At 54.5% G+C, this 27,957-nt stretch overlaps 8 protein-coding genes across 8 annotated transcripts; 2 read left to right on the top strand and 6 right to left on the bottom strand.

Annotated features, from left to right (window-relative positions):
- Nucleotides 1-1,699: 1,699 nt before the first annotated feature.
- On the top strand, nt 1,700-2,639 carry B0T26DRAFT_632328 (uncharacterized protein; the record flags this gene model as incomplete). Its single annotated transcript, XM_060436433.1, has 2 exons — nt 1,700-2,048; nt 2,110-2,639. The coding sequence occupies 2 exons, from the start codon at nt 1,700-1,702 to the stop codon at nt 2,637-2,639; spliced, it is 879 nt and encodes a 292-aa protein (XP_060302685.1).
- A 2,511-nt stretch (nt 2,640-5,150) lies between these two features.
- Nucleotides 5,151-6,003, bottom strand: B0T26DRAFT_670173 (uncharacterized protein; the record flags this gene model as incomplete). The annotated part of the gene is made up of 4 exons (XM_060439147.1): nt 5,151-5,221; nt 5,434-5,663; nt 5,705-5,837; nt 5,982-6,003. The coding sequence occupies 4 exons, from the start codon at nt 6,001-6,003 to the stop codon at nt 5,151-5,153; spliced, it is 456 nt and encodes a 151-aa protein (XP_060302684.1).
- Nucleotides 6,004-9,731: 3,728 nt separating this feature from the next.
- On the bottom strand, nt 9,732-10,131 carry B0T26DRAFT_745804 (uncharacterized protein; the record flags this gene model as incomplete). The annotated part of the gene is made up of 2 exons (XM_060444616.1): nt 9,732-9,928; nt 10,017-10,131. The coding sequence occupies 2 exons, from the start codon at nt 10,129-10,131 to the stop codon at nt 9,732-9,734; spliced, it is 312 nt and encodes a 103-aa protein (XP_060302683.1).
- A 3,238-nt stretch (nt 10,132-13,369) lies between these two features.
- Nucleotides 13,370-15,243, bottom strand: B0T26DRAFT_745803 (uncharacterized protein; the record flags this gene model as incomplete). Its single annotated transcript, XM_060444615.1, has 5 exons — nt 13,370-14,106; nt 14,423-14,653; nt 14,723-14,839; nt 15,006-15,062; nt 15,159-15,243. The coding sequence occupies 5 exons, from the start codon at nt 15,241-15,243 to the stop codon at nt 13,370-13,372; spliced, it is 1,227 nt and encodes a 408-aa protein (XP_060302682.1).
- Nucleotides 15,244-19,893: 4,650 nt separating this feature from the next.
- B0T26DRAFT_36957 (uncharacterized protein) lies at nt 19,894-20,739 on the bottom strand. The gene has a single exon (XM_060434659.1). The coding sequence runs from the start codon at nt 20,460-20,462 to the stop codon at nt 20,034-20,036; it is 429 nt and encodes a 142-aa protein (XP_060302681.1). The 5' UTR covers nt 20,463-20,739; the 3' UTR covers nt 19,894-20,033.
- Nucleotides 20,740-22,716: 1,977 nt separating this feature from the next.
- B0T26DRAFT_634008 (uncharacterized protein) lies at nt 22,717-23,943 on the bottom strand (the record flags this gene model as incomplete). Its single annotated transcript, XM_060436591.1, has 1 exon — nt 22,717-23,943. A coding segment is annotated over one exon (1,227 nt), but the record flags the coding sequence as incomplete, so codon positions are not given.
- Nucleotides 23,944-24,611: 668 nt separating this feature from the next.
- On the bottom strand, nt 24,612-25,951 carry B0T26DRAFT_685773 (uncharacterized protein). Its single transcript, XM_060440886.1, has 2 exons — nt 25,428-25,951; nt 24,612-25,368 (listed from the first exon to the last, which is right to left on the bottom strand). Exons 1-2 carry the CDS (start codon nt 25,832-25,834, stop codon nt 24,951-24,953), a joined length of 825 nt encoding a protein of 274 aa, XP_060302679.1. The 5' UTR covers nt 25,835-25,951; the 3' UTR covers nt 24,612-24,950.
- Nucleotides 25,952-26,930: 979 nt separating this feature from the next.
- On the top strand, nt 26,931-27,707 carry B0T26DRAFT_632235 (uncharacterized protein; the record flags this gene model as incomplete). The annotated part of the gene is made up of 1 exon (XM_060436426.1): nt 26,931-27,707. The coding sequence occupies one exon, from the start codon at nt 26,931-26,933 to the stop codon at nt 27,705-27,707; it is 777 nt and encodes a 258-aa protein (XP_060302678.1).
- Nucleotides 27,708-27,957: the final 250 nt, after the last annotated feature.

Raw genomic sequence — 27,957 nt, 5'->3', positions numbered from 1 at the left:
GGGGTTCCGCCAGTCTCGGGACCCTTTCCGCCTCTAGCCCGTCTTAGCATCCCCGGCGCTTTGGAAACGAAACCTGGTTAGGCCATCAACAGCGTTGACGAAGTGGATGATGAGATTTGGGAAGCGCCGAAAAGTGCGCGCAGTTCTGTTCCAATTCTCGTTTCCAACCGTTTTGGATGCGACGCTAATCGCAGACTATGCCAGGTGTTCGACGCAGGTTCGCGGCGCGTCATTGCTACTTGGCTGGGTCCCGCTCTACATAGTAGTAAGTAGTCACTCTGTGTAATGTTTGTACCCCACAACCTCTTTTCGAACCCTCCGCACGACGGCCGTGGCTTTTCCTTTCACTCGACTGCCTTACCTTCCATGAGATTTGGCCAGTGCAGTCAAAATCCAGATTGCAGAGTCATCAGAACTCGGGTTATCCAATTAGCCTGCTGCGGTGGCAGCGCCGTTCCCGCTGCTGCGGCAGGGCCTTCCGGGGTATGCACGCAAACCTACCTTGACTCTTTGGACGCGGGCGGGACGGCGACAGGCTTTCATCCAGATGCCACCTATAATATGTCGCACGCAAACCAATCGGCCGTGTGTCTATTATTGTACCACATAGTACCAGCGGCAGTCGTTTCTGGCCCGCTTCCCCTTGTTACGGCAGCACGACCCCTCGCGCGCCGTGGTTACGCTCGACGTGAGGCAGCTACCTAAATTCCATGGTAGGTACGGATACGTACAGTACGCGATTGATGCACCAGCAGTCTTCGCAGATCTTCTTCGGCTCCCCATCCCTAATCCAGAATTTGGAGGTGCTACTGAGTCCACAGTCGCTACAGCTTGACCTTGCAACGGAGACACGCGCAACCCAAAGGGAAAGGTCCCTTGGATGCTCCTCAGAGGTTCCCCCACAGAGCAGTAGGGTTTGTTATCAGAAGCGAGCTGGGGTCGTTTACGTCGGCTCGTCTCTCCGCAAATTGGGGAGAATCGGCAAGTCGTTTCTCCCCGCCGTCCTAAATATACATGCTGCCAACTTTATGGCAACGTACTTGGATTACGGCTTCTAGAAGCCGCTTCTCTCGAGCGACAGGGGTCGGGTGTTCAGGTGACAATTATGCCGACATTGCAAAGCTGCAAACGCTCGTCGGCCACAACGATGGAGGGTCCCAATTGCCTCGATCAAACTGCCTGACAGCTCACTGCCAAGGTTTATTAACTCGTCGGCCGTTGGCTTTGATCTCCCCAGGGGCAAGCTCTCTGCACGTGGCAGGCGGGATGGGGGTGCTACGTACCGAGTCCAACATCAGGTCGTTTTCGGGGGGCTTCAAACCATGGCTGTCTCAGAGTCAGCCAGGACTCTTACACTACACTCTCCTCCGCGTGGTCATTTTGGCCGTTGTTTCATGGTCTGCCCGACTCTGCAAGGGCTCATGGGACGTGTTTCCAATCTCCAATGGCTCGCAATTGCAATATCACCGTTGTCGCGCGCGACCAGTGCTCGACGACTTTAAGTTTCCTTTCTTTGTCATCGCCTTCTCTGCACCACCGCTCCAGTGAACAACAGCCCGAAATTCTCCAGCGCATCACATCACGGTGAGCAAGTGAGATTGTAGGTGAAAGGTCTGCAAGGGCACAAACAATCAAGCAGCCAGCCTCAACATCAGCCGGCGCTAAGGACGCCCGCCGCACGGCAAAGCAACAGAACACCATGTTCTCCAAACTCGCCACCAAAGTGGCCATGAAGAAGGCAGGCATCTCAAGCGACTCGTTCAACTTCTCGTGGCCAGACCTGAATGCCGGTGCAAAGTCTGTGTTTGGAGATGTCAGGAATTCGGTCAGCGGCGGCGACAACGACAAGAGTGCCTGGCCGTCGTGGATGAGCGCGAGAGCCCTCCCTCTGACCGCGCAGGCCTGGCTTACTCCCCCGCCTCCCCCAATCCCCGTCGCCGACCCGCCCAAGGTCGGTGAGCTGACGCCGCTAGATCGCGATCGCCAGCTCACCTTTGGCGGCGGCAACAAGGTTTTGGTGGTCTTTCTGCGGTGTGTCGGATGCGCCTGTACGTGCCGCCCTCCCTTGTTAGTTTGCCTTAGACCAAACCAACTGACCGTGCCGCACAGTTGCCCGCCAGACATTCCTCAACCTGCGAGCCCTCGCGGATCGCTACCCGCAACTGACGTGCATCGCCGTCTCGCACTCGTCTTCTGAGGCCACCAGGCAGTGGCTGTCCCTCCTTGGCGGCGCCCGCAGCGTGCGCATCGTCATCGACGAGGACCGCGCCATCTACGCCGCTTGGGGGCTTGGGACTGGGAGCTTCTGGTACGTCATGAACCCCTCCAGCCAGGTCGCCGGGTTCAAGGAGAAGGGCTGGCTGGGCGCTGCCGTGGCAGGTGACCTCCAGCGCACCGGCTCCCAGCCGCAGCCGCAGCTGCAGCGCCGGCCTTCATCCGGCCCGGCGGGCGCCAACATGCAGTCGGATCCAGCCGCCGCCACTGCCGAGGGCCCTGCAACCACCATCGGCAACAAGTGGCAGCAGGCAGGCGCCTGGGCTGTCGATGGGCGGGGAAAGATCGTCTGGGGCGGGAAAGCGCTGCGAGCTGACGACGTCATGAATTTGGACGCGGGCATTATGGCGCTGGGGCTCCTCTAGTGTCGTTGGTTGGTCTTTTACTGGCGTTTAACGGGGATGCTACAGGTCTGTTGGCGCTCTGTCGTTCTCATTTGGGTCTATTTTCCTCACGTGTTCAGATGGCACACCGCACGTGGCAGTTGTACAGTATGGCATATTCTCGAGGATGCAGGCAGGAGCCCGCCGGCGTTGAGCGAAAGGCGCATTTCGGTTTCTACATTTCAGCTTCTTCCAATGCTGCCCGGTCAGCATTCTGTACCTATTCCCGACACCGAGATTCCATGAATTACGTAGCTACCTTATTTGATCCAGGCCCGGCAGTCAGAGCTAATGCAGACACAGCGGGGGGTGGCGGAGCGAGACACCTTAGTAATATTCATCGTAAAGGAAAGCAAGCGCCGCCGGGCCACGGCCGCCTGTTGGCGTTTGGGCGTGCGTTGGTGCCGCCGACCCAGTGCTCGGTTTTTCTCACTTCTGAACCCTCAGCGCCTCTCCAAAAGACCGGTCTTAGCCTCGTCTTATGTATCCTGCGCCCTTCCCATAGGCCAACAACGGAAAGTTGAAACCGTGGGGGGGGGGGGGGGGGGGGGAGATGATGGCGCCAACCGGCAGGCTTCCGCCCCGCCGCAACCCGGCATTAGACCGCTCTCACATGCCGACTCCCCAGACGCCGATTCAATGGATGCAAGCCCGCTGACCGCAAGGCGCCGGGTGTTGGTGGGTGAATGAATGGGAGCTAACTAGCTGCCAACGATAAGCGCGACTGAATGGCGCGCGGAGAACCAGATAAAGATTTGTCCAAATTAACTTAAAAACTAAAAATAGAAGGGGTTATTCTGTTAGGGAATAACAGACAGTCTGATTTCCGCCGGAGAAGCGAATTTCTTAAGGTTGTTTGTTGGCAACCCATTTCGCGCCAATCTTGCCGTCGGCAGTGCAACGTCGGTGATGGCGGGGCCACAGCACACCACTTCACCAAAAGAGACGATACAAACACCCAAAACGAGAAGAAAAAATATACATTGTATGACTCTTCTCACCGCACTGCATTGCATTGCAGTCGTTCGGTGACAAGTCAAGTCAGTAGTTGCCTGCATCGATCGCAATGCAGACCAGAAAGACAGCCAGTCCTGGCAATAAATAAAACTGCGGTGCCTAAGACGGGCTGTGTTGAAGGGACCAAAAAATCATTTTCGGTCTTCGGTGTACCATACATAGCATTTCCGGCCCCGTGAAAAGCCCACCCGCCGAGGCTTACACTGCAACACGCCCGGCCGTATGTAGGTAACCACTCCGGCTTTTGCCTATGTAACCAAAATTTTGGTAGAGGGGCAGGAAGCAATGGCGCCTGTTTACCTACTGACATTAGGTAACCGCAGATACAAACCGCAAGTTTTCAATTTCGGTCAGGGTCCATGGTTGCGAGGAAACGAAAAAGTCCTCGATACCTGCAGCTAATGCTTTGGGTGTTTGGTGTTTTGTTTGTATGTGTGTATGCTCGTACAGTACGTACGTATCACTAAAGCTCAAATACTGTCACGTTGTGCGGGGAACGGCCGCGCAAAAACAAAACAAACCCAAGAAAAAGGGGCTTCTTCTCCAAAAAGGGGAAACGGAAACCCCTCCCCCCTTACCCTCATTTCTGTCTTACCCGCCGCATGGTGCGACTGTAAATTGTCACATAGCACTGTGTCCCACATGTGGAATGTGCGAGTTTACAAATTGCGTCGAGTTTAGGGAGTTACTAAATGTCTACGGAGGAAAGGAAGATTCTTGTGCAACTTCCACAAACTTTGCGTCCAGCAGCAGTAAATCGTTCTTCGATAGTAAATAAACCGCACCGAAGAAACGACAAAAACTTTGTAAATTCCAAGAGAGTCTCGCATAGTTTATGTGTAGATAGCGACAGGCTAGTAGCGCTTTGGCCAGCCAAAGACTACACTGAAAGATGACAGAAACAGTAAAGACCTCTTCTCCCATCTGATCCTTATCCGCCCGCCTGCGGAGACTAAGATCACTACTGGCCACATCTTGATGGTTTCTTATGTCCAAATTTTGGTCCAGGCCGTCCATATTTCTGCCCGTCATCGAAACTGGCAAGCCACTTCGCCTCGTCCTTGTTGTTCGTTGTCGGAAAGCTAGGCCTTCTCGGCCAGTAATCTGTCTTCCGGCCAGTCTAGAACTAGTGCTGTCTACCGTGTTCGGCGCACAGGTGTTGACCGTTCTCGGTCAGTAGCGTCTAGTAGGGGCTTGAGACGAGGTTTCTAGTCCAACACGAAAGAATTCCAAGGCTCCTGGTGGGCGCCTGTGCAAAGAGCGATCTCCGTTTCCCCCTAAACTAGAAGAGCCCACTGAACTGGCCCCTGAACTGGAAGAGCTCACTAAACTGGACCCTGAACTGGAAGAGCGCCCCGAAGAGGCGTGGCGATCGATTGGCAGGGAGGGATCAGGACCATGCAAGGCGTTGTTTAAGTCCGATCGCGCTTGATTTGTGGCTGATTCAAAATTTAACTCTTCCAAGTGACTTTCTTTCTACAGCGCCATGAGCACTTCGCCTCCATAATACGGCCCTTCGTAACTAAAGAGGCGTGTTGCCTCTTTACCTATTTGAGGATTATAACCCTTTCGGCCACTTCGCATCTCATTGGCGGGGTTTACTATATATTGGTACGCGCGTTCGAATTTTGTGGAGTCGTTCCCATTAAACGGATTCCATGGCCCCTTTCTGCTCCAGGAAACCCTCCCGGAAAAATGGGTTGACTTGAATAAGATGTGGGCTTGGGCGTAGGAAGACCCTCTGATATAAATTCCTTACGCTCTTGTCGTCGAACCACGGGATTGTCGTATTCCCTCGAGTTGATACTTGAAACGTCGTCATCCCTCCGCCATATACCGGTCCCGCGGCTCTTCTCGAGGGTCTCGTGACGCCTGCGTTCCTTCTCCGCCGCCTCCGCCCTCTTTTCTTCTGCCACTTCCAAGTCTGGCCAATCCCTGAGTTCTTTGTCGCCCCTTAAGAATTCGGTAAATTCGGCATCCTGGAACTTCCTATTCTTCTCTCGTAAATTATCCAAAGTAGTTTCGCTTACTTTAGACCCGGATGCATCCCATATTTCGGATTCAGAAAGAGCAGACAGCTGGCACAACAGGAACATGGAATCCGCTCATCGGGCCTGAAGGACGTGACACCTCCCGGTTTCATTGCCAGCATGTGTCCGTGAACTGCCTTGCCGACAAGGAAGCAACAGCAAGTGATAATTTCCGGGTGCTAAGTAGTCCGTTCAACTAGCCAGGCCAGGCACCCAACCGGGCCTTGGGAAGCTAACTCCGCGGGTCCCTTTTCACATTGTTCATATTGAAGCTCACCGCCATTAGGCATATACGCCATTTCACTTGAATTAAAATACACTACCTACTTGCCTGGCATTGTAGAATGCCGCCCTGTCTGACTTTGTTGGTTTACGAACATGGTGACTTTATCAGCCTTCACCCGCGAGACAACCAGAGGGCAGGCTCTGGATGCGAATGCCCGATCCCTGAACTCACAAACGCGCTATACCGGCCCAGACATGAGACGATGGCCCCTATAATCGGCTCCCCTCTGCTGTGCGTTGTCACTATTTGCCAGGGCCACATAGGTAGACCGCAACTCTTAGGTTAGAATTTGAGACGACCGACCACCTGCCCAGTCCGGCCAAATCGGGCTTGTTCGATTCCTGAACCCTAAAGGTCCCTCGCAATAATATCGCCGCCGTCTGCTCTGCGCCGACCCTCGGCCCTGAAAATTCCAACAGAGCCGTCATTTTGGGACCGGATTGCAGTGCCCAAATTCTAGCGGGATCTTTGGAGGCTTTACCTGCTGCTCTGGTTACATTGTGTTTCCTACCCAAGCCGGTTAATCACCCTAGGTTTCTATCTCCCTCCTCTATCTCCCTCTCTCCCTCTTGCTCTCTCTCGTACACACACCCTACGGCGGTGTACTCATAGACGAGGCCATGGCTTGGCAGAGACAAGGCTAGGGCAGGGGAGAGAGGAGACCCATAAACCCAGGAAACCGACGCCCAATACCAAAGAGGCCTGAAGATGGCCTTGTTATATATCGTGGTACACCTCCCGACGTCAAACCCACCACAAGTAGTCTGTTAGCTAGACCAGCCTTGCCCGCCCGACTGCCCACCTAGCCGGTCTGTGTAGCTTAGCCGAAGGTGACTTTTATTAGCGCCCTAACTCCAGCCCGGAAAAAAAATGGGTTTCAACAAGTTGGAGGGACTTCTGCATTGAAGGTAAATAGTACGTTCTGCACCTCAGTCTCGATACCGGCCATAACCAACAGCCCGCGGGGTGAATTGTCTTGAATTGTGCGACAGGAGGCCGGCCGGGCTGGTCGCTGTAGCCGTGGATAGCCGTGGACAAACTCGAATTCATCCCAACTCGGTCATTCAAGCTTTTTTTTTTTTTTGCGCGCCATCCGAGGCCGGCGGAAGCGCCACAGCCCAACCGGCCCCGGCTCCGGAACTCGGCCAAGAGCCCCAGTGTCGTGGATTGTTCCCACCTTAAATGAGGTCCAGCACCTTTCTGCACCCGGAGATTCTTGGATTGGATATTTCCTTCGGTTTTTTTTTTTTTTTTTTTTGGCACCAAACGAGGTAGAACCAGCTCTTTTCGATCCGCCTGTGTTTGCATTTCGTCAGATCTGTGCCGTTTGTTTTTGTCTTTTTTGTCTTTTAGGGGTTTAGGTTCTGTCATGAAGAAAAAGTCCGCGGAATACATCGGACGGACACCCAAGTTCCGCGTAACCCCCGCCCGCCCGAGGGGCCGGCTAAGAGTTGTCGTAGGGTCCGCGTACCTTCGGTTTCAAGACAGAAGGGTTCGCGCCGGCCCACGGTGAAATTGTCCCGAATCGTCTGAAGTCGTCCGAAGCCGGACGCCGCGACCAAAGTCCGGGCCCCCAAGTCGGCGGATAAATAAATCATCCCGAGTCGGAATCCATCCAGCCAGAAGCGCGGTGATATATAAGGTATGGATTGACCCACTGTACGGATACATACCTTCTGCGCCGAGCATCATCTTGGGCTCGGAGCAAATGGGCTTGTTTTAGGATGAACTTAGTACTACCTATAATTGTTGAACAGGATGGCTATGTACGTTCTCTAAACTAGGTTGGGACATCGTTGCTTACCAGCCCCTTTAACCGTCCAGCAGCTAAATTCCCATATAGGTAGTTCCCACTCCTCAACACCTTCACCAACGGCCGTCACCGCCGCTAGTTATCAGGCGCGATGCCTTTCGTTTTCTGCTTCCGATTCCGCGTCGGCCAGGTACCATGATGTGTCGCCCGGAGCCTCACCCGCAGCCCCTCTGGCTCTACCAGGCGGCGGCGGCGGCGGCGGCGGCGGAAGCAGAAACCGAGGATAGCGGGCCGTGGCAATACTTGTGACGCCGTCACTCGCCCGTGCAGTGCTGCTGCCAGGCATCACCAACGCGCGTTGATTGTCGGTGTCCTTGGGCTTACCGGTCTTGTTGGAAGCGGAGCTGGGCGGTTCCGTATCTTTGGCCTTGTAGATCAGTGTTTGCCGTTGTCTCTGAGGATTCGTCCCTATATGTTTTATCTTTAATCGGCCTTGGCTCCCGAGGCAGCGGGTTGGTATTCCGCATGGGGAGACGCGGAAGCTCCTCACTGCTAAATATGGGTTTACTTCTTATATATTCATCTACGGTCTTGCGCTATTGTTGATGTACCGATGGGTGAAGGTAGAGAGCGGACGAGGCACGCCACTAGTACCTGCTGTTGTATCAAGTATCTGTGCTGTATCGAGTAGTAGAATGGGTGAGGGAGTTGAGGATAGTGCTGGGGCTCTAGGTTCGCAGTTTGACCACGGAGAAAATGAAGAGAAATTTGACACGGAAAGTAGCGAAGAAGGAGATATTTGCCAGCTGATGTGGCCGTTCTGTTCTTTTGTTCCTTGAGTATTTATATTGATGGGCGAGCCATAGTACTTACCTTGGCGGCATCAGCAGTTGAAACCAACAAAGAGCAGTTTGGTGCCGAGTGAAACAGGGCCGGGAAGTCTGTAGCTGCATGAGGAGGTGTATTGACTAGATTCCTTTTCAGGCATTTCCTGTCCTTCATCCGAGGCTATGCTCGAGATCAGCCGGCTGGCCGGCCGGCCAGCCGAAGAAACGGCCGCTATTTATGTACGAATCAGGGTAAAAATGGGGCTAGCCGCGCCGCCCGGGGTCCCACCCCGCCATACCGGCCCGGCCCGGCGGCGCGGAGCCATGGGATTGTGGGGGGCGCCAACCTAGGCTAGATTTAGTATTCAGTCCCGTCAGCACGATGACGATCCTGCTGTTTCAAGACGCAACAATAAGAGTCAAATGCTCTCTGCTCTTCCATTTCAACACGTTTTGGTGGTCTATTTCACCTCGTTCATCAAATGTAGTTGGCACCAAATTTAATTCTCTCTCTCCCCAGACTTAAATGCATGAGTGACAGGCCGAGTGCCAAATCAGAAAACAGAATAATCAAGCACTTCACTTTGGGTCACTTCATTTAGCATGATATGGTAGCATGGCAAAAGCGAACAAAGATACGGTACCAGGGTACCTAGGCAGGCAACGCGATTTCATCCTTTTTGGGTTTGTTTCTCTATCAAAGAGAAAGACGACTCAACCTGATGTCTGTAATGACAGGCGGCCCCGGCTAGTAGGGCAATCAATAAAAGGACAAGTTGGATGGATCCCCGAGAGAGATTAAACTCCGCCTGCTCAACTCTCTCCCTCTCTCCCTCCCCCTCCCTCTTTTCCTTTTTCCCTCTTTCCCTTTCTCCCTCTTAAAAACCACACGCGCGCATGCCGCTTATTTTTTTGCTATCCTTGTAGGCCCTAGCTCAATTTTAAAAAGCATTACCTACCTCTTGCGTACTTCGCTTTCGGCCTCTAAAATCGGCTCTGGGGGCGCAGAACCCTTTTTCGCAGCCCTTAGTCTCGCAGCCCTTAGTCTCTCAGCCCTTAGCTTTGGTATGTTAATGCCGGTTTCCTCTAGGAACTTGTTTATGTGCTTTAAACGACGTGGGTCAACGCCGTTTATATCTTTGTACTCGTGAATTACCTGCATCACGTCTGGGTCGACCTTCGGAAGGTTCGAGGCGAGCTCCCGGACGGTGTTACTATTCCTCGAGGGAGCACGGTAGGGGCCAGAACCGACCTCCTCGACGTCGATGAATGATTTCCGGCGGGTTTGGCCTGTGTCTTCTCCCGGGGCGATCTCGGGGTGCGGGGCGACTTCTTAGTACTGCCTGAAGCCTCGCGCCCTGCATGGTCGAAGTGTTTGCTGCATTTTTTGTGGTCCTGGATTTGAGAGCCGGGGGCGTAAACGTAGTGGGCTGTTGGGGTGAGGACCCGTAATCCACCGGCCGGCCACCGCTCGCTTGTCTGTTGGGGGCAAGGCTAGGGCCTGGGTCTTGCCGGACTTGTCTTGAAGAAGGACGTCTTTCCGATGGACCTGCCTCTCCATGTTGGTTGAGGGTGAGATTCTGGAGCCTCTGTGCGGCATCGACCTCATCATCTCGTCTTTGAAGATTTTTCGCTACTTCGGACTGCCTCAATCTCATTCTTGCCTCTTCTGCTTCCCTCATATCGGCCGCGGGCTTCCTCACTTTCTCCCATATGAACTGGCCATCTGCCATGTGTACTCGAAGGCGCGCTGGTCCCACCATCCACAGTGGGCTTAGGTCTGCCATCTTTGACATTTTGACAGCGAGCCAGTGCCCGTGGCCGTTATGCCAAGTTATCAATAGGGAATGAAGAGAGAGAAAGACGGTAGGTTCGGGGATTAGTATAACTATTAGGAAAATGAGAGCAAAGAACTTGGCGTATGCAATAATAAGGTGCTCCAGCTATATACCTACCAAACTCCAGAGGCCAACCAGGTTTCAAGCAACGATATAAAAACAAGCCCCACAAACGGCCTGTCTCAGGTCCGGGCGGAGTTGTCGACATCTAACAACCCTCGTTCTGGACTGCCCGCGAGCAGCCGAAGCAGCCAGGTCTTGCAAGCCGCGGCCTATCCCCCACACGCCCAGATAGCCGACGAGTACTGTACCACACAGGCAAGTAAACGAACAGCCTTTTGCACCATTCCGGGGATTCGGACGTACAGTGTATATGCTACTGTTCTGGTGGTGTGCTCGAAGCCCTGTGCCAAGGGCTGTGCCACGGCCTGTGCCGCGGCTTGTACAAAGTGCTAATATGCGATGGCGAGGCGGTCCAGGCTCAGTTTTGAGACAGGCCGGTTTGTGCTTCCGTCTGAACTATCCTAAAGACGGCGGGAGGGCCGCGGTGGCATTGGACACAACTTGACTGCCAAGTATATCTATTTACCGTTTTCTTTCTTTTTGGAACAGGTTACCTCTACAATTTGCCGAGAGAATTTCGTATGACGGCGACCCTTTTACACATCAATCGATTCTTATTTACGTCAAGTAATTAATGGTGAGTCTTCTTTTCCATTTGTGAGATACCCGGCATCGTGTGTTTGCGGTTCACGCAACGGCCCTTGCAGTGGTTTTGTGTTGCGGTACGGAGGCCCAGGCCAAAAGAAAGGGGCTACCCGGCCAGTGCGTATATCTTCTCAGATCTTCCCGCACACAGTGGCTGGCCCCCTTATCCGACCCACTTTGTTTACCAAAGCCCGTTGTCCGTAAGACCTACAGCGAATAACTCCGCGATAAGCCTCTCCTAAGCCGAAAAGAAGAAGTGCTTCTCCCTTTAGCACTGGGCAAAGCGGGATTCTAGTGGTTGGGCGTGCGCCGATGGAGGGTCAAAAGCGACAGCCATAACACACCTACTGTAATATTCCAAACGTGTCCCGAGTTTTAGGCATCGCCAGCCCATGGTGCTCCGAGAGAGCGGCGCTAGTAATATTTCTATACACTACTATTTATTCGTTCCCGGGTTATTTTACCGTTTGCCGTTCGCCGTGTCTCGAGTACTTGCTGTTGTATTAATTTTGAGTGGGGGAGTTGAGGGTGGAATTAGGAGTCGAATTAGTGAGAAGCGGACGAAAAATTTAATACGGAGAGTAGCAGGAAGGAAGGGAGTATTTATTACCGTAGAGACCTCTCAGTCAAGAGACCGGAGGTACTATTCTAAGACCTGCGGAGCTATGAGTAATTGCAGCATACTTGTTTCGCCTTGTCTAAAAATGGGCCGTTGAGGCTGCTGCTGCAACTGGGAGCACACGGGAGTAGTAGTTATTGTATGTACAACAGCCGGTTAGTGGATAAACGGTCTAGTTTTGGTCTATTTTGGTCAGAGGGCAGATAGCCATCCGGCGAGGCTGAGATAGCCTGGCTATGGTTGGCTTTTGTTCAGGCCATACTCTCAAGGGCTCTTGAGAGCCTGGGTGTGAATGGAACCCACAGTGCTTGGTTTGACCTTGGGGCCGAGACGAAACAGGTTGGTTGAGTTCGGCTCGGATAGTATAATTTTAAACCTTGGAAAGACTTGCAACTGTAGATTAAACGAGCTGTCAGCCATTCGAGAAGACCGTTCACTACCTGATTCATCTTTCGCGACTGGATTTTTACTCGCTGACGAGACATCTAGATCTGTGCGTGTCGGCCCGAGATCGTGGGTGTTCGACATCGAGCACCGTTCTGGATACTCCATACACGACGATGTCTTTATCAAGTCCCTGACAAATGTGTTGCAACACCCTGTCTTGGAAAGGGGGGTTGGAGATGGATGGCCTCACCAGAGTTGAGACATGTAAATAGTAGTTCTGTTAGCCGACTAAGCGTAGTACCGACCACTGCCCTCTGGTCCCCGGAGTCTGCAGCACCAGTGAGAGAAAGGGGGACGTACGGAGTCCCAGAGCAAGTCAATAGACTCAAGTACTTGCGCCAAGTATCCAGCGGAGGGCAGCCTCCAATCAGCGCAGGGGTTGAGAAAAGAGGATAAAATTAGGGGGGTAAAAATAAGTGCATAGTGCCTCTCTCTCTCTCTCGTCTCCGCCCTTGTGCCTATACCAAAAAGATCCCACCCGCCGCCGCCACGTTGTACTACCTACCTACCTCTGTGAAAGCCTAAAACATGAAAAGAAACGTCAAGATCCCCACCAAACACGCCCGCAGAAATAAAAGAGAACAAAACTACCTAACCTGTTCCATTGAACACCAAAATCGTTTCTTCTGTACTCCTGCCTGCCCCGACCATTCGCCTTTTCGGAACAAAATGCGTGCTCGCCAACACCATGACCAACAAAAGTGACAAGCCTTGCAGTTAGCTTCTGACAATCAGCAACCACCAGAACCTGACACTCGCTCTCTCGCCCTGGAGCGGACCGAAATCCTCTGCCCAGAAATGGCCGCCCGCCCAAGCCCACCGGATGACGCGAATCCGTGGAAACAACCCAAGACACATGACCTTTGAAACACCCCAAATGCAAAAAAAAAACAAAACCCAAAAAGCCTAGAGGGCGCTCTCCCTTTCAGTTTTTCCGTGCCCAAAGCACAGCCAAGCAAAGACTTCAAATGCGCCCCGACTTCCCAAGCATGCATGCTCATTCCCGGAAACAAACTAAAAACAAGTTTGCTCTCGAAAACACTTGCGCCGTCGACCATGTTAGCTATTCCTGTCAAATGCCCAGCAAAACCCTCCGAATCCAAGTCCGCAGAGGCTACCGCCTGCAACGGTAGTGCAAAACGCCTATGCTGCGCTCAAATCATCGCGCCGAGCCTGATGTGGACACATTAGCCCCAGACGCTCGCCTGGACGCCGAGGCCAGATTTGCCACCCCAGCCGGTGGGCCGAGGGCCCCAGCCGGAAAGACCCATATTGGGGCCGTCCGTCGCAGCCGACGGGTTCGACGGAGCGGCGCCGCCCTCTTCGTTACCCAGAGGCGTGTAGCCCTGGCTCAGGGGCGAGGGCAGAGGCGTGGTGGACCGCTTGCTCAGAGCGGGATTCGGCGGCGCACTGGACACGGAGGGCCGTGTGCCAATGGGAGCGACCGAGCCCTGGCCGGGCTTGGTGCCCGGGGCACTCTGACGCGGGGGAGACCCGCCCGGCGACGAGGCGCTGGTGCGGCTCGACTGGTGCGCGACGGGGATGTCAAAAGCGCCCTTGCTGCCAGACGGGTTCGATTGAGGGCTCGAGTTGCTGTTAGCACGAGAGCGCTCATTCTGCCCCGCAGACTGAGAACCCTGGGCGGCCTCGACTGGGGTTTGGGGAGAGGCTTCGGAGTGGGCCGCATATTCGTAGGAGCCACGCAGGGCGGCCGGCCCGTTCGGCGGGCCACCAGCCGGGGCCTGCCGTGGAGCTCCGGTCTCGTCGACGTAGCCACCAGTCTTGGAAAACGAGCCCTCGCCGTATAATGCGCTCTGCTGCTGGGAAATGAGCTTGCGGCGGTCTTCCTCGGATATGTTACCAGGGCTCAAAGACCGGTCCGACTTTGGGTTGCTGTACGGCGTCGCCAGTTCAGCTAGGACGGCTGCAACATCGTGCAAATGTTAGCCCATATTTCTCTCCATGGCAGTCAGGCAACCAAGTATAAGGAGATGAGGACCGAGACAAGCAACAAGCCACAATTCGCTCGATATGTCGATCTGCCTATCTGTACAAAGGATGTCCTCCAAGAAAACACAGGACTGTGGCGTCGAACCGCACTTGTGGTGCAACTAATATGGAACAGGAGTAATTGTGACCCCTGGGGGCTCTGCATGCTTCTTTTTATGATTTTTTTCTTTGCTTGTTTCTCGTTTGCCTGTGGTAGGATGACTGATGCTATACAGAAGAGGGCGGCCTACTTCGATTATATTGCTGCTCTTGATGGTAATTCCGAAGCTCTCGCTCCCGCTGGGCCGCCATTCTCCTCTTGGCCTGCATCATCTGCTCCGCCTCGTTGGAGCCGCGCGAGGACTGGTGGCGCTGAGCGGCATAGAAGTTCTGGAGGTTCGACGACGGGTGAGGGCCGCGGGCGTCACCAAAGTCGGTCGCGGAATGGGGGCGAGGGCCAGGGCCGCCTACCATGCGCCCGTCTATAGCTCGAGGTTAGCGACTTAGTCGAGCTCGTCAGCGACGGCCCTGCCAGTCCCAGTCACGCTTACCGAAGTCTGGGTACTTCCTGGCGGGGCCGGGCTTGGGCAGCGACTCACGTCGGCCTCCAGATCCTCCTCCAAACATTTTGCCGCTCTTGAAGAGGTTGTCAATGGCCCGGTCGACCTCTGCAGAGCACATTAGTCAGCAAGTGCTCGCTGGGTATCGGCATACCCGGGTCGGCAGCGCCATCCGGTCTCGAGGCCCGCCATCGGATAAGGGACGGGAAAGGAATTCATCCTAGCGCCCTGTCGGCGCGTTGGCAGCTAGCTGCGAGTAGACATGATTACATACCCTCGAGCTGGTGGCCAAAAGCTGCCGACTCTTCACGGGGGATGGCAGAATTGGCACCTGAAGGAGACGTGACGGTTAGCTGCGGGAGGCATTTGGGTTGCGGCAACGGGAAAGGAGAGCTGGGGGGGACAGGACGGGATGGGGGTTACAAACCAGAGCGAGCCGGAGGGGGTGTCTGATGCTCCCAGCCGGTCTGGCCAGCAGGGGACCACTGCGGAGGCTCGTAGTATGTCGCCATGGTGTCACGGGTAGCGTGTGGAGACCGGAATGCCGCAGCGACGAGTATGTCGGCGGCGTGCTGGATGGGAAAAGGCTCGTGGCGGGTTCCGGCTCGAAGGTGGCTCTACTGCGCAGTCTGGGTCAGCATCCGTGAACGCACGCGTTTTCGGTGCGAGAAGATGGCGTGACGTGCGTCAGGGACGATTCACTCCTAGGTTTAGGGAAGAGGAAATGCACCGGGCTGTGCTGTGCTGTGCTGGCCGACTGGGCCGAGTGCAAAGCTTTCTAGAAGCTGGGAGCTGGAAGGAGCTGTGGGTAGGCGGGTGAGGCGCGAAACGAGGTTTTGGCGCGGTGGCGCACCAGCGGGCAGAGAAAAAAAAATATTTCCCTGGCACTGTCTGACTGCCCGACTTTGCGCGCGCGGTCCCTTCTCCGCCAAAAAAAAGTCTCCACTCCACTCGTGCACGCTCAAACTCAACTGACTTACCTAGGAAAGTCAAGCCTGGCCCTTCTGACAAACTCGAAGGAGTTCAATCCAGTCTACGTCGGCGTGGATTGGCAGGAGCGCACGAGACGAGCAATTCGGCAACAGGGACGAGAGTGAAGAAAATGAAGGAGATGGTCCCAGACGCACTTTTGACGCGCATGCGTTTTTAGTCGCAGGTAGGGGGCGGAGGGTTGCGTCCAAGGAAAGGACCGGGGAGATGGTCACTCTTAGGTCCGACGAAAAGGACGGGGATGGGTTGATCTGCCTGACGTGGTGGTGCCTCTTACGGAAAGGGTGCGATGCCCCTTTTGGGTTCGTGGGATGCGGGAGCGGCAGCGGGCGACCACTGCACAGGCCCTGCAACAGGACCAAGGCCAAAAGCACCCTAAGCAATGGAACAATGGAATTGTGACCCGATTCAAGGCGGGTTGCTAATAGAAATAGATGTATGGAATAACAGGCAGAGTCATGTCGTTCTCGAGTCGCAGTGGCCTACAGGAGAATGTCCTCTCGCGGTATGCCTTTCCATCGATGCATCCAATGCACCCCCCTCGAAGGGGGTGAGAAAGGGACTGGTAACGGGCACGGAGATGTCCAACCAGCGAGGCCAAGGACACCTATAGTCGTAGGTAAATTTGAGGCCATGTAGCAGTAAGGGCATCCACGGCCGGATGGCTTTCATCATCACATTTTTGTGTCCTGGACTTCTGGTGACAGCCAGTCACGGGCGCTTATCGCTTGCGGCGAGACGGGCAAAACCCGGGGACTTTCGTCTACTACTCGCATTTCACCATTCCATACTATCATGACCAAAACTAAATTAATAAAACACAAAGGGGGCCTACCCACGGATCATGTGCAAATCGCCGTGTATCGCCTGGGTGGGGGAGCGTGGAGATGCTGTCGATGGCGTCGGCCGTGTCTCCAAAGCTCCCCACCGGGGTCTTGACTGGGCTGGGCTGAGGAGGGAGGGCATTTATTTGCCTCCAGCATCTCCACGCATCGTCCCAGCGACGGATATGACGGACAGGTAAACTTGTTAGCCAGCATCAGGAATATGAGCCGGGACCGCTCGGGTCAGAGATCTGCCGGCACGGTCCCTCGTGATGACAGGTGCGTCGGGGCTACGGCGCGAATTCATCAGGCGTGGTATCAGGGCAGCCAATGCACATTCTCAGTGCAGCGCTCGCGTCTGTCGTTGCGCGGACCGGGTCCAGGGGATGGCGGCCGTACGGGCTACCATTTACCGACGAGTTATCGCCAGCCTATTACGGAGTAAAATTGCAATGGAAAACATGGCAAGCCTGGAGCGCATCGTTAGGTTACGCAACAGCTTCCTCCCATCTGCCATCGACGGATATTCCTTGAAGAAACCTAGGCCGAAGTGGGCCGATGCCTTGCAGAGTGGGTACATGGTACCTTGCGAGCTTGCATTCGTTAGTAGTGATTGGAAATGGAAGGCGGCACCGCAAATAGGGGAAGAGAGATGAGCACCCCGACTTGTGATTGGCATTCTCAAGATTTTTGTCTGTGTACCAAGTGGTCGCATTTAAAGTGAGAGAGGCTAAGAAGGAAGAGAAATAAAAAGCAACTCAAGCCGGAAACGCCTTCGTATTTAGGAATACCGGTTGTCCTGTTGAATCTTACCATGACAACCTGAAGGTAGGAGCTACCCAAGTTTTAACTTGGAAGTTGACATACCTTACAAAGCGGAAGAAACTCGAGCTCAAGCTGGTCCTGATTATCTGCGTTAACCAAAACAATGAACGAGCAGGACAAGTATCTTGGTGGTTCCCTAAACAAAATATCAACTTCTAGATATGTCGTCTGTCTTGCGTTTGATAGCCAACAAGGAAATATAAAAGTCGCAACTCGAGAAACTTTGGATTATTTAGTGAAGTCTAATCGAGCAAATTCCCGCGGCAGCCCCATTGTCGATGGCGAGATGACCTTCTCCACTCTCTCACGCTAGGGTCTCTCTCCTTGTCCACCTTTTTTGCTGCACGCTCTCTCATTAGTGTATTGTACGTATGTACGGTACCCGTATCCGTACAGTTAAGGTCTGTAGTGTGGGGTGATCCCCAAACAGGTCGTGTTTCTGTGAGCACGGGCGTCAAGAGCAGCAAGCTCAAGTCAAATAGGGGTATTGGCGGGCGAGCTGGGAAGCTGCGCTAAAATTATGTCATTACCTTTGGTACTTGGCCTGGCATCGACTTTGAGGCGAGAAACAACCTTACGCAGTAGACCTAGCGGGTTGGACTAGTGCCCTGTTGCTTCTGGTGCTAGTTCATGCGTCACTGCGACCGCGTCGCCTCACATCACGTCGACCCAGCTCCGGAGCATCGGTGCCGATTTACGACCAGCGCCGAAACAAGAGATCCGGCAGTCATGAATCGGACCCGCTTGCTTGATCTCAGCTCCGTGTGGGCAGATGATACGAGCTCCGTGCCGTTGTGTCTTGTTTCACCTCACCTGAGCGTTGCTCTTGAAAAGCTTCTATTGGAGATGGTGCGGCCGTACCTTAAGCTTCGCAGTGCTCTATTATCCACCCTCGCTATTTAGCCTTCCACTTCAGACCTCACAAGGCGTCTGGTAGCTATCGGGGAATGGCAGCAGGCTCTCCGAGTTTGTTGTAGATCTCTGCCGCTCAGCCCGTCCGTGTCTCCGTCTGGAGCACTTTGGAGTGTTGTCGTCGAGTTGCAAGCGAGCTCGGCTTATCAATTACCCATAGATTCCGAAATCGCCAGGCAGGTAGGTCAAGACCCTGTCGCGACTCCGAGCCGCTTGAAACCCCGCTGGAACAATTCCGCTAAACGCCCAGGGTCACAAACACCCTCGACCGGGAAACCTATCCTTGCGTTACTGGCGGTTCAAGGCGCTCGTTCGTCTGAAGTTTAGAGATGCGGACGCTTCCGAAGACTAAGGCCAATTTGCGCCGCAGTTATGCCATCAATATCTTGATCGACGGTTGACCTTGCAGACTAGCACCTCCAGGCGAGCATCGCTAGCCACGGCTGAATCGTTCATGCTGAATAGGATTTTGTTTCTGATGTTACAAGGAAGGCTCTCTCGGTGCCTAATTGAAAGCACGATTTTCCCGGCAGGCGCTCCTAGGCGGCGTTAAAAGTGACTTCCCAAGTCGAGGGTTACGGTGAACCCTAAAGCCGAAATTCCAGAAGGCCGACCGACCGGTACCACCTTCTAAAGCTGCAATACGGAATAAGCTTCGACTTCTTCACTGGCGTAACACCATTTCGAATCCCAAGTCATTTTGTCACATTTGTGGCCAGCCCGTACAGTACGACGCTCACGGGACGCCCAACCTGGATAGCAGACACCAGACACCGTACACCAGACATACCGATTCATGTTATTAGTGTCGCAAGCCAGCGCACTCTGTGAGACTGGCCTTGTTTCATTGTGCTCGCTGCAGCGCTAGAGTCGCTCGACGCAAGTACGGTAGCCACCACCAGGACGGCGTGGGTAACAGCCATGTTTGTTAAATTGGCTACGCGCGCGAGCCTCCGTCTATGGTGGTGGTGTGCCCCGGGCTTCTTGTACTTCCTCTCAACCCGCCGAATCACAATGCTGGGCGTCAGCCGGCATCCACGGCTGCCTCGGGACTCGATTGCAATTGCAAGTCTTCGGCACTCACCGCAGTTGTGGGTCGTTCACCAATTATGTCATGATTCCTTTCTCCCGAATCCAACAATAAGTTGTTGAACATATACCGCCACATATCATGACTGACGGTTCCTTGAATCGCCAGTACGGAGCGCTCCTTCCCATGCATTATATTGTAAGGACAAACACGCATACATGCAAAGTCCCGTCCCTTTGTTCCTCTTCCGCTTTGATGGTTCTGTTCTAGACGAATTCGGGTGCTGGCGAACTTGTGGCTGTCTGGCTGTCTGCTGGCTTTCATCACACAAGTCCCGGGTCCATGCACGTTGCATGCCTGCTGCAGTCTCTGCATCTGACAATCTAGAACCACAGACGAGCGATTGCGTCGGACTGCAGCAATCCTCACAAATAGTTCCATTTTATCGTCCACTCATGGGCCGGCTCGCTCGACAGCAAGTTGCCGTACTCGATGCCCCTCTCGTTCGCCCTGCACGATACACGGCGAACGGGCAACGGTGATGATAGATCGCCGTACAGAGCGTGTACTGTACAAGTACATTTACTTGCTTGTTCGCCCACCCCCCACGCAGAAGATGTTGTCGACCTCGAGGCTTCACCCCGCCTTCTAGAAGGCCAAGGCCACGGGCTGGCGGTGCGGGGGCGGGGCGGGGGTGGCATAGGCTAATCCGTATTATTGCTCACTGAATCTCGGTGCCATCCAGAGAAGTATGCGAATGGAAGATGTCTCGGTCTCGGCTACCAACTAGGGAAGCCTGCATGGTTCTGGCACAATTCTTTTCCCGGAGCTGGCCAATGGCCGTCTGGCGCGGGTGCGGCGGTGCCAAAATAGTGTCTGCCCGCCCCGGAGCAAACCACCTGGGTATCTGCACTACCTGGGCATCTGCTGAGGACCTGTCACAACCCCAAGAGAGGTGAAAATGGAAAATATAATGAAAAGGGGTCAAGGTCGGGAGAGAAAAAAGAAGAGGAAAATAAAAAGAATAGAAAAAGAAAAAGAAAAAGAAGAGAAAAAGCATGGGAAAAGTCGGCATTGTAGCAGCTTCTCCACAAGGCTCTGCGAAGCTTGAAAGCCAGGCTGCTGAACATGCAGCCCACCGTTTCTTCATTGCTGGTTTCCCCACTCGCCCTTCCCATCAAGCCGGTTTTTTCACACTACATCTTGGTCAAGTTTGCTCCAAATCCCGCGAGCACCCACCACCTCCGGGGACGGCGGCGGTCGACTTTTCTCCTAGAAGATCCCTCCTGGTTGGTCCCCGAGGTCAAAGTCCCTCCGCCATGACCAACGGCTAGTTCCTTTTGGGGGTTGGTTGCCGTGAGTCAGTCTCGATCTGTCGTGATACCGTGTTCTTTTGGGCTGAGCATGCACGAGACTTGTCACTTAGGGGAAGGAGAGAGGGAGGAAATCTAGGGTCGCACCAAACGCTGCGCCTTGTGTCACTCACCTTAGCGAGCCGATGCATGCGTATTACAGCAGACTGTTTGGTATGTACGAATACAACACGGGAACGCATGCGTATACGCTAGGCATCATGTCAGCTTCGTACCCTCTCAGCCTCTTCTCCCAGCTTGTATCGGGACAGAATGTGATGGGAACGGCCAGTGCCAGTATACTCGCTGCTCGGTTTGTTTCTTAGGACCGACAAAGCAGAGGCCGGGCCGGATGGGTGCATTGTGCGCATGTGGTGCTTACAAGAATAGTCTTGGCTCACGGATCGGCCCGCTTCTCAGCCCCCTGCCTCCCTGGGGTAGCCCCTTTTCTTTGTCTACCCTGTCGCCCCTTGTTGTCAACACGGCGAGACATATTGGCTTTGTGCCCGGGTCCTGGAAATCATCCGCAAGCACAATCGCGGCCAGGCTCTCTGGAGTGTGGGCATCTTTATCCTCTTGTTATTCAACCGCTGGTGGGAAAGGAGAAACATGGCCATTAAACAGTAACAGAAAAATAATATGCTTCCAATTCAAGTCACGAAACTTTTACCACAAAGACTTCTATTGTGCGCCCCATACCCATACCCATACCCATACCCAGCCTAGAGCCTTTAAATCTAGAGAACATTTCTATGCCACATGGCGATCTAGCTCAATGCCCTGCTGTCGCATCTGACATCAAGTAGTTGTGTCATAACAAAGAATGGAAATTCCCACCGCCACGCAGACCGGTTCGAGTCTGAGTTTATTTTCTGTCTCTTATTCCGGCTAGTTATCTTTGCCCTATTCGTTATGTCCGAGCGTCTAGCCTGGCCGAGAAGACCAGTAGTGTAGATACCAATATTTATTCCCGTCGTAGTTACACTTCGAGAGGCCAAATAAGCCAGTACCAGTTGGTCCCTCTCATTAGGCATCCCACAACTAGGTAGCCTCAATTCGCTGGTTCACACAAACCCAACTCGAATCACATATAACCATACTTTACGACTCTTGTCTACCAATTATCGCCAGACACGCTGAACATTATCTTTGGTAACTGTCTCAAGGGTTGCGGAATGATCACTCACCTCTTGTCATAGACACACAACCAAATGTAGAAAATTGGCTAGTATCTTTTATCAAATCCGTAGCTCCTTGCCACCCTACGATATATGAAATACGTGGATATGTATCCAACCTCTCACAGAGAAATAGGGGTAGACAATCCAGGGAATTAAATACCGAGTCTTCGTTCCGAAAGATGCTTACGACAAGAGAAGAGAGAAGAGAGGACAAAGAAAGGGCATTACAAAAGATGGAGTCGCGTATCACTCTGATATCTATCCCCCCATATATCTGCTGCCAATTTGCTCTCCTTATCCCCCAACAACCGTAGAACAAAATACCTGCTGACAGCTCCAGCCAGCCAGGTGGTACGTGCTGCCGCTACACCAGCAGACAAAACACGCGCCTGCTGCCTGGCACTCTAGACAAAAGCAGCTATATGGGCGCAACTCACACGGCACGAGGCCAGTCCAGTTCAGACACCCTACTCTTAACGATACTAGGACGGTTTGCCTGATTCAGGCATGTAAACTAAGATCGGTGCGAAGTAAAGACTGTTGTATTATATGGGTTGATAGCTATTATTCCGTATATAGCAAGCAAGCAAAAGATGCCATACCATACTATGCTATACTAAGCCAAGCTCCCACCGCCGCCCCTTTTCACCTCTGTCCACAACTTGGTAAATAATCTCTATACAAGAGACAGCAGCGCAGTGCGATGAAACTCCCACCGCAGCCATCACCACACCACGAAAGAAAAGAAGATTTGTCCCGCCAGTCCACAAAGCAGGGGATATAAATAAATGTTCCCTACCCTCCACCTGTTATAGCATCCTCAGCACAGCAACACAAGGAAAGCCAACACTTCCCAGGCCGCACCGCAAACTCAAGCCTGCCCCTGCGCCTGGCCGGCCAGTTTCTGCTTCCGGGCCACGTTCAGCGCCTTGAGCTTGGCGGTGCCGAAGCCGGCGACGCCATCGGCCTGGCTATCGCCGAGCCAGGGCTTCTTGGAGTCACCTAGGACGCTTCCCGCTAGGAAGTAGACGACGAGGCCGACGACGATGAGCACAAAAGCGATGGGGTAGAGGAAGTGGACCGTGTACCCGAAGACGCCGGTGCCGATGATGACGCCCCAGAAGTTGGCCGTCAACAGGCTGATATCAAAAAAGGCGGCGCTGCCCATACGCAGCATCAGCGGGGCGAGCGAGTAGAAGATGAACAAGGCGAGCGTGTAGCCCACCAGGTACCCGCCGACGTCGGGGGTCCAGACGGCGGTCTGGAACGACTCCCTGTCGAAAATGGCGGCCTGCACGCCGTTGATGAGCACGCCGAAGACGCCGAGGAACGACAGCACCTCGTACATGGGCCGCTTGCTTACGAACCACTCTTCGAAGACGTTGCTGACGCCGTAAAGCGACGCGCCCAGCAGGCCGAACAGGTCGCCCTTGAGCATATTGGCGCCGGGCCCGCCGTTGACGCCCGTCATGTGGTCCGAGGCCAGCAGCAGGCCCATGCCGCCGCAGCAGATGACGATGCCGGCGTACTGCGCCAGCTTATAGCGCACGCGTAGCAGCGCCAGCGAGATGGCCACCACGCACACGATGCTCCAGAAGTTGAGCAGCTGCGCCGACAGGATGTTGGTGTAGCGGTATGCCAGCACGGTGAAGTAGTTGCCCTCGACGTCGATGAAGCTGAGGATGAAGTACTTCCAGCCGTCGCGCCACACGACGGCGAGGTACTTTTGCGGGCCGTGCCAGTACAACGACAGCGGCACGTAGACCAGCGACAGCAGCACGTAGTTGAAGAGGGTCTGGAAGGCCGGGATGTTGGTGCCCAGGTTGGCCAGGAAGGTGGTGAAGGTGTTGGTGCCCGTGATGCACAGCGACAGCACCTGGCCGATGGCGATCAGCACCCAGAAGTCCACCGTCAGCAGGTACGAGTACCAGTGCACGTTCTTGGCCTCGAGCCGGCTTAGCCCGGCCTGCACGGCTTCGGACTCGGAGACCCCGTCGTCGCTGCCGACGTTGACCTCGGCCAGCTCGGGCGGGGTGGCTGTTCCGTAGTCGTCATGCGCCTTGGAGAAGACGGTCTCGGCAGCAGGAGCAGCCATTTCTTGGTCTGGCAGACGCTGGATAGCCGCCACTGGCAATATCTGATATACCGTGCGCGTGCCGGACCCGAACGAACCGGGTGAGCTGCTGGCTTGAGTCGACTACTAGTTTCCTTGGCCCAAACTAGCAACAATGGATCACGGATGATGTACGTGAAATTATGTATCCCTTGGATATAGGGTATATGAAGATGCAAAATATCTCTGGTGTAAGTCTTTCTTACGTCCCCGAGCAAGCGCAAAGACTCAAAGTCGCCTGCCGTTACGTTACTGCTGTTCAGCTCGGCACATTGACCTCAGTGCCGAGAAGTTGAGAAGGGTACTGGGAGCTCAGTCTCGAGTCGAACATGTGCGGATTGGGTGGTTTGGAGGGTCCGGAGAGGAATGGCGCCCGTCTCGAGCTGCCTGTAGATTGGAGATGCAACAAGATCGGTATCGATTTCCTAGGAATTGAGGACCAAAAGGGGGTGAAAGATGAGGGAGGGGCAGAGGAAAAGCCGCGGCGGGGTTCCAGACAAATCAGTCTGGGTTATGTAGGCCGACGGGAAGACGGACGATACACGGGGCTAGTGGCAAGACCGAAGAGCAGCTCGTCTCATGCAGCTGTCGTGAGTGCTTTGTTTCCGTTCAAGAAGAGTTTTTTTCTGCAGCTTGTTTGCCCCAATCCAATCCCAGCACGAGACGTTGAAGGCTGCTGCACTACGCTGCACAAGGGACCCCTCCAATTGTCAATACGGGGCGTACTTATTAGTGGGGCCGGGTCGTGCTGCGGGGTCATAAGGCGGTTTACCTTTCGCTTGCGGGCACCTAACCTACCAAAGATCAACGGGCTCTCTTCCGCAACCTTATGGTCTAAAAACATCAATCACGAGCCGTCATGGCAGATCCAGCTGGCTTGCGCAATTGACAGGAAGGGGCTTTATGTATTGGGTTGGGAAATATCTCTTGTTGGTACAGCTTTTCGTACAATCCCGTCCTCCTTCGTTTTGCTGGTTGCCGCGCCCGATCCCTCAGTCCGACAGTCCCTCCATAAAACCCATCAGGCCGGCCTCGGCATCCTCCTCGGTGGGGATGTACTTGCGCAGGACGTGGTCGACGTAGCTTGGGGGCACGCCTTCGTAGAGCGCATCGTCGATGCCACTGTTCAGGCGGTGCACGTACTCGTCCTTGGGGCGGTGGTTTTCCGACGTTCTCTTAGAGTCGATATAGACTAGCATGTCCCGGGAGGTGGTGAGCGTCTCGGCGGTCGTCTGATTGGCGGCCGAAAACTCGACCGGGATCATGCGCTTGCGGTAGGCGTGGGGCACGCCCTCGTTCTTGTCGAGGCGGGCCTCGTCGGCCGGCACGAGCTGGTACACGAGACCCCACACTTCGTCCGTTTCGACACCCGTCTCCTTGATGTTGGCGTAGCCGCGCCTGTTGATGAACCTGGGTTCGAGAATTGTCGGTCAGCTTTAGACTTGAGTAGGAATGGGGTCAAGACTTACCACCGATAACCCCGCAGCCGTCCTACGCCGACGAATGGCGAGGCAGGGCAGCGAAGGGCCATCTGCTCCCGCCAGAGATTGCTGCCATAGCCAAAGTACGCCTTTCCTGCGACTGGCACGGTCATGCTCTCTCTTTTTCTTGTCTCGTCGGCGCTCAGTGATCTGATGAGTGGTGCAGAGAGGAAGTCTTGCAAGTCTGTCGGGTCGATTCTATTTATCTGTCGGTGCTTGGAGTGCGCAGCCACGGCCACAGTACTGGCCGCCTTTTCAGCGTACTGCCTCACAACTTGGCGCGGACTATGCAAACTGTGGGTGTCTTCCCCTGTGATCGCCTCCGAAACTTGCTTCTGAGCGGCCATCGTAACTTCCTCTATTCCTGTGTTACAAAGAGAGCCAGCACGGGACATAAACCCTAACCCTGGACGCCCCTTTTTTGCCCCCGCCGCTCAACACCTGCCCCCTTCTGTTGCTCATGTCGGTTTCATCTGCAAGATCGGTTGTCAATCTTTGGGTTTTTTTCCTGCTCGCACGGCTGGATATGGCCTACCCAGTTTGGCTGCCTTGCCGGCTTCTCTTTTTCTTTGCTCTGGCTTACCGTTTTACGCTTTTCTGGAGAACGGACCAACTTTCCAATGCCCCAACCAATTTCAGACACGGGATACTGATTGCGCCGCCCTGGCCGGACATAGCCCGCCAATCGCCGACAAGACGCTGAATCGCCGAAAACAGGATCTTTCCATCGTCCAGTTGCTTTGCAACATTTCGCAAAAATATTGGCTTTTATTTACTAACCGGGTCTTTTTCAGGCAGTACTTAGAATCAGTATGTTACGGTGATGCACGGCTTTGGTGGATGCTGAATGGGCCCGGAGATACAAGAGCCTCAGCGTTGGTTTACATGTGTAACCATGTATTACCTGAAGTAACATCATAGAGTCGGTTGACGAGGCAAGTCTGTTGTACTTCAACAGTGGACGCCAGCTTCCGAGGTGTTATTGGTAACGGGCTCGGGGTCTCAATAAATCAACAGATCCGGTCTTTTTTCTTTCCCTGGAATTTACATGGGAAATCCAGGAGCCCGGTATCGCTGACATCAACGACTTTGAAGTCAAAGCAGCATCGTTACTAAGTGAATGCCGAATGACGTCTGCCATACATAAAGATAAGCTGCGAGAGAGGATTTGGGTATTGCAATAGTAGGGTAGGCATCAAACTGGTGAGCGGAGATTAGTAACATGCGCGCAGATGGAGGGTGGACTGAGGTGTTGCTTTGCTTAGCATCGGATTTACGGTCTGCTTATATCCATCGCTTCACATTCCACCGAAACATGTCAACGACTGTGGTGTAAGAGAGGCAGCGAGACAAGTATAAAGACGATTCCTCGTCGCTGGCAGTTGAAGATGAACAAACCCAACCCGCCAAGCACATCCAGCCAGCAACATACTCACTGCAAAGTCCCCAAACGAGATCAAAACAAATACCCCCTTTTCACCTCCGGCAAACATGGCACCAAGCACCTACCGCAAACTCCAGGACAGGCACATCCTCTTCATCGGCGGCTCAGGGGGAATCGGCGCGGCAGTAGCCGAGGCCTCGCTCGAGGCCGGCGCGCACGCGACCATCACGTCCTCGTCCCAGGCCAGAGTCGACGGCGTGGTCGCCTCGCTGGCCGCGGCATACCTAGGCAGCTCTGTGCGCGGGGCCGTCGGGGACCTATCGAACTCGGTGACGATCGAAGACGTGCTCGAGTCGATCTTCCAGGCAGCCAAGGCGGCGCAGGGCGGCCGGCTCATCGACCACGTGGTGTTCACAGCGGCGGACGCGCTGACGCTAGGGCCGCTAGACACAACGACGCCGGCCGCAATCGCCGCGGCCGCGCACATGCGGCTCGTGGCGCCCGTGGCGGTGGCCAAGGTGGCGGCGCGCCACCTGGCGCGCTCGCACCGGTCGAGCATCGTCATCACCACGGGCAGCGCGGCCGAGCGCCCGGCCAAGGGCTGGAGCGTCGTGGCCTACTTCGCCAGTGGGGTGGCGTCGCTCGCCAGGGCCCTGGCCGTCGACCTGGCGCCCATCCGGGTCAATGCGGTCCAGCCTGGCCCCGTCGACACGGCCCTGTGGGGCGCCCACCGCGACGCAGTCGTCGCCCAGCAGGAGGCCAAGGTGTTGACCGGCAGGGTCGCAAAGGTCGAGGACGTCGCCGAGGCTTACCTCTGGCTGCTGAAGGACGAGAATGCTACGGGGTCGGTCGCGGCGACCGACGGCGGAGAACTGCTCGTCTAGAGTCGGGCAGCGGGATTGGAAGGGGAAAGGGGAAAGGGGCAGATAATTGTGTACTGTAGTCAAGATTTTCTCTTAGCAACTAATTAAATCACCTGTAGAGTTACTTGTTGCTCTTCGGCCCTGCGCATATGCGAGTCGCACCGTTGATCGCCGGCCACAAATTCCGTGCCTACTGTCGGAGGCCACTGCCGGAGGGCGATCGCAGCCCCGGGTATCTGATGTTGGTTGATGTGCAGGTAAAAATAGGATG

This window comes from Lasiosphaeria miniovina (genome assembly GCF_030549165.1).
Source record: "Lasiosphaeria miniovina strain SMH2392-1A chromosome Unknown B0T26scaffold_1, whole genome shotgun sequence".
NCBI lineage: Eukaryota > Fungi > Ascomycota > Sordariomycetes > Sordariales > Lasiosphaeriaceae > Lasiosphaeria > Lasiosphaeria miniovina.
Note: the sequence above shows the minus strand (reverse complement) of the source record. Positions and strands in the feature narration are given on the sequence as shown.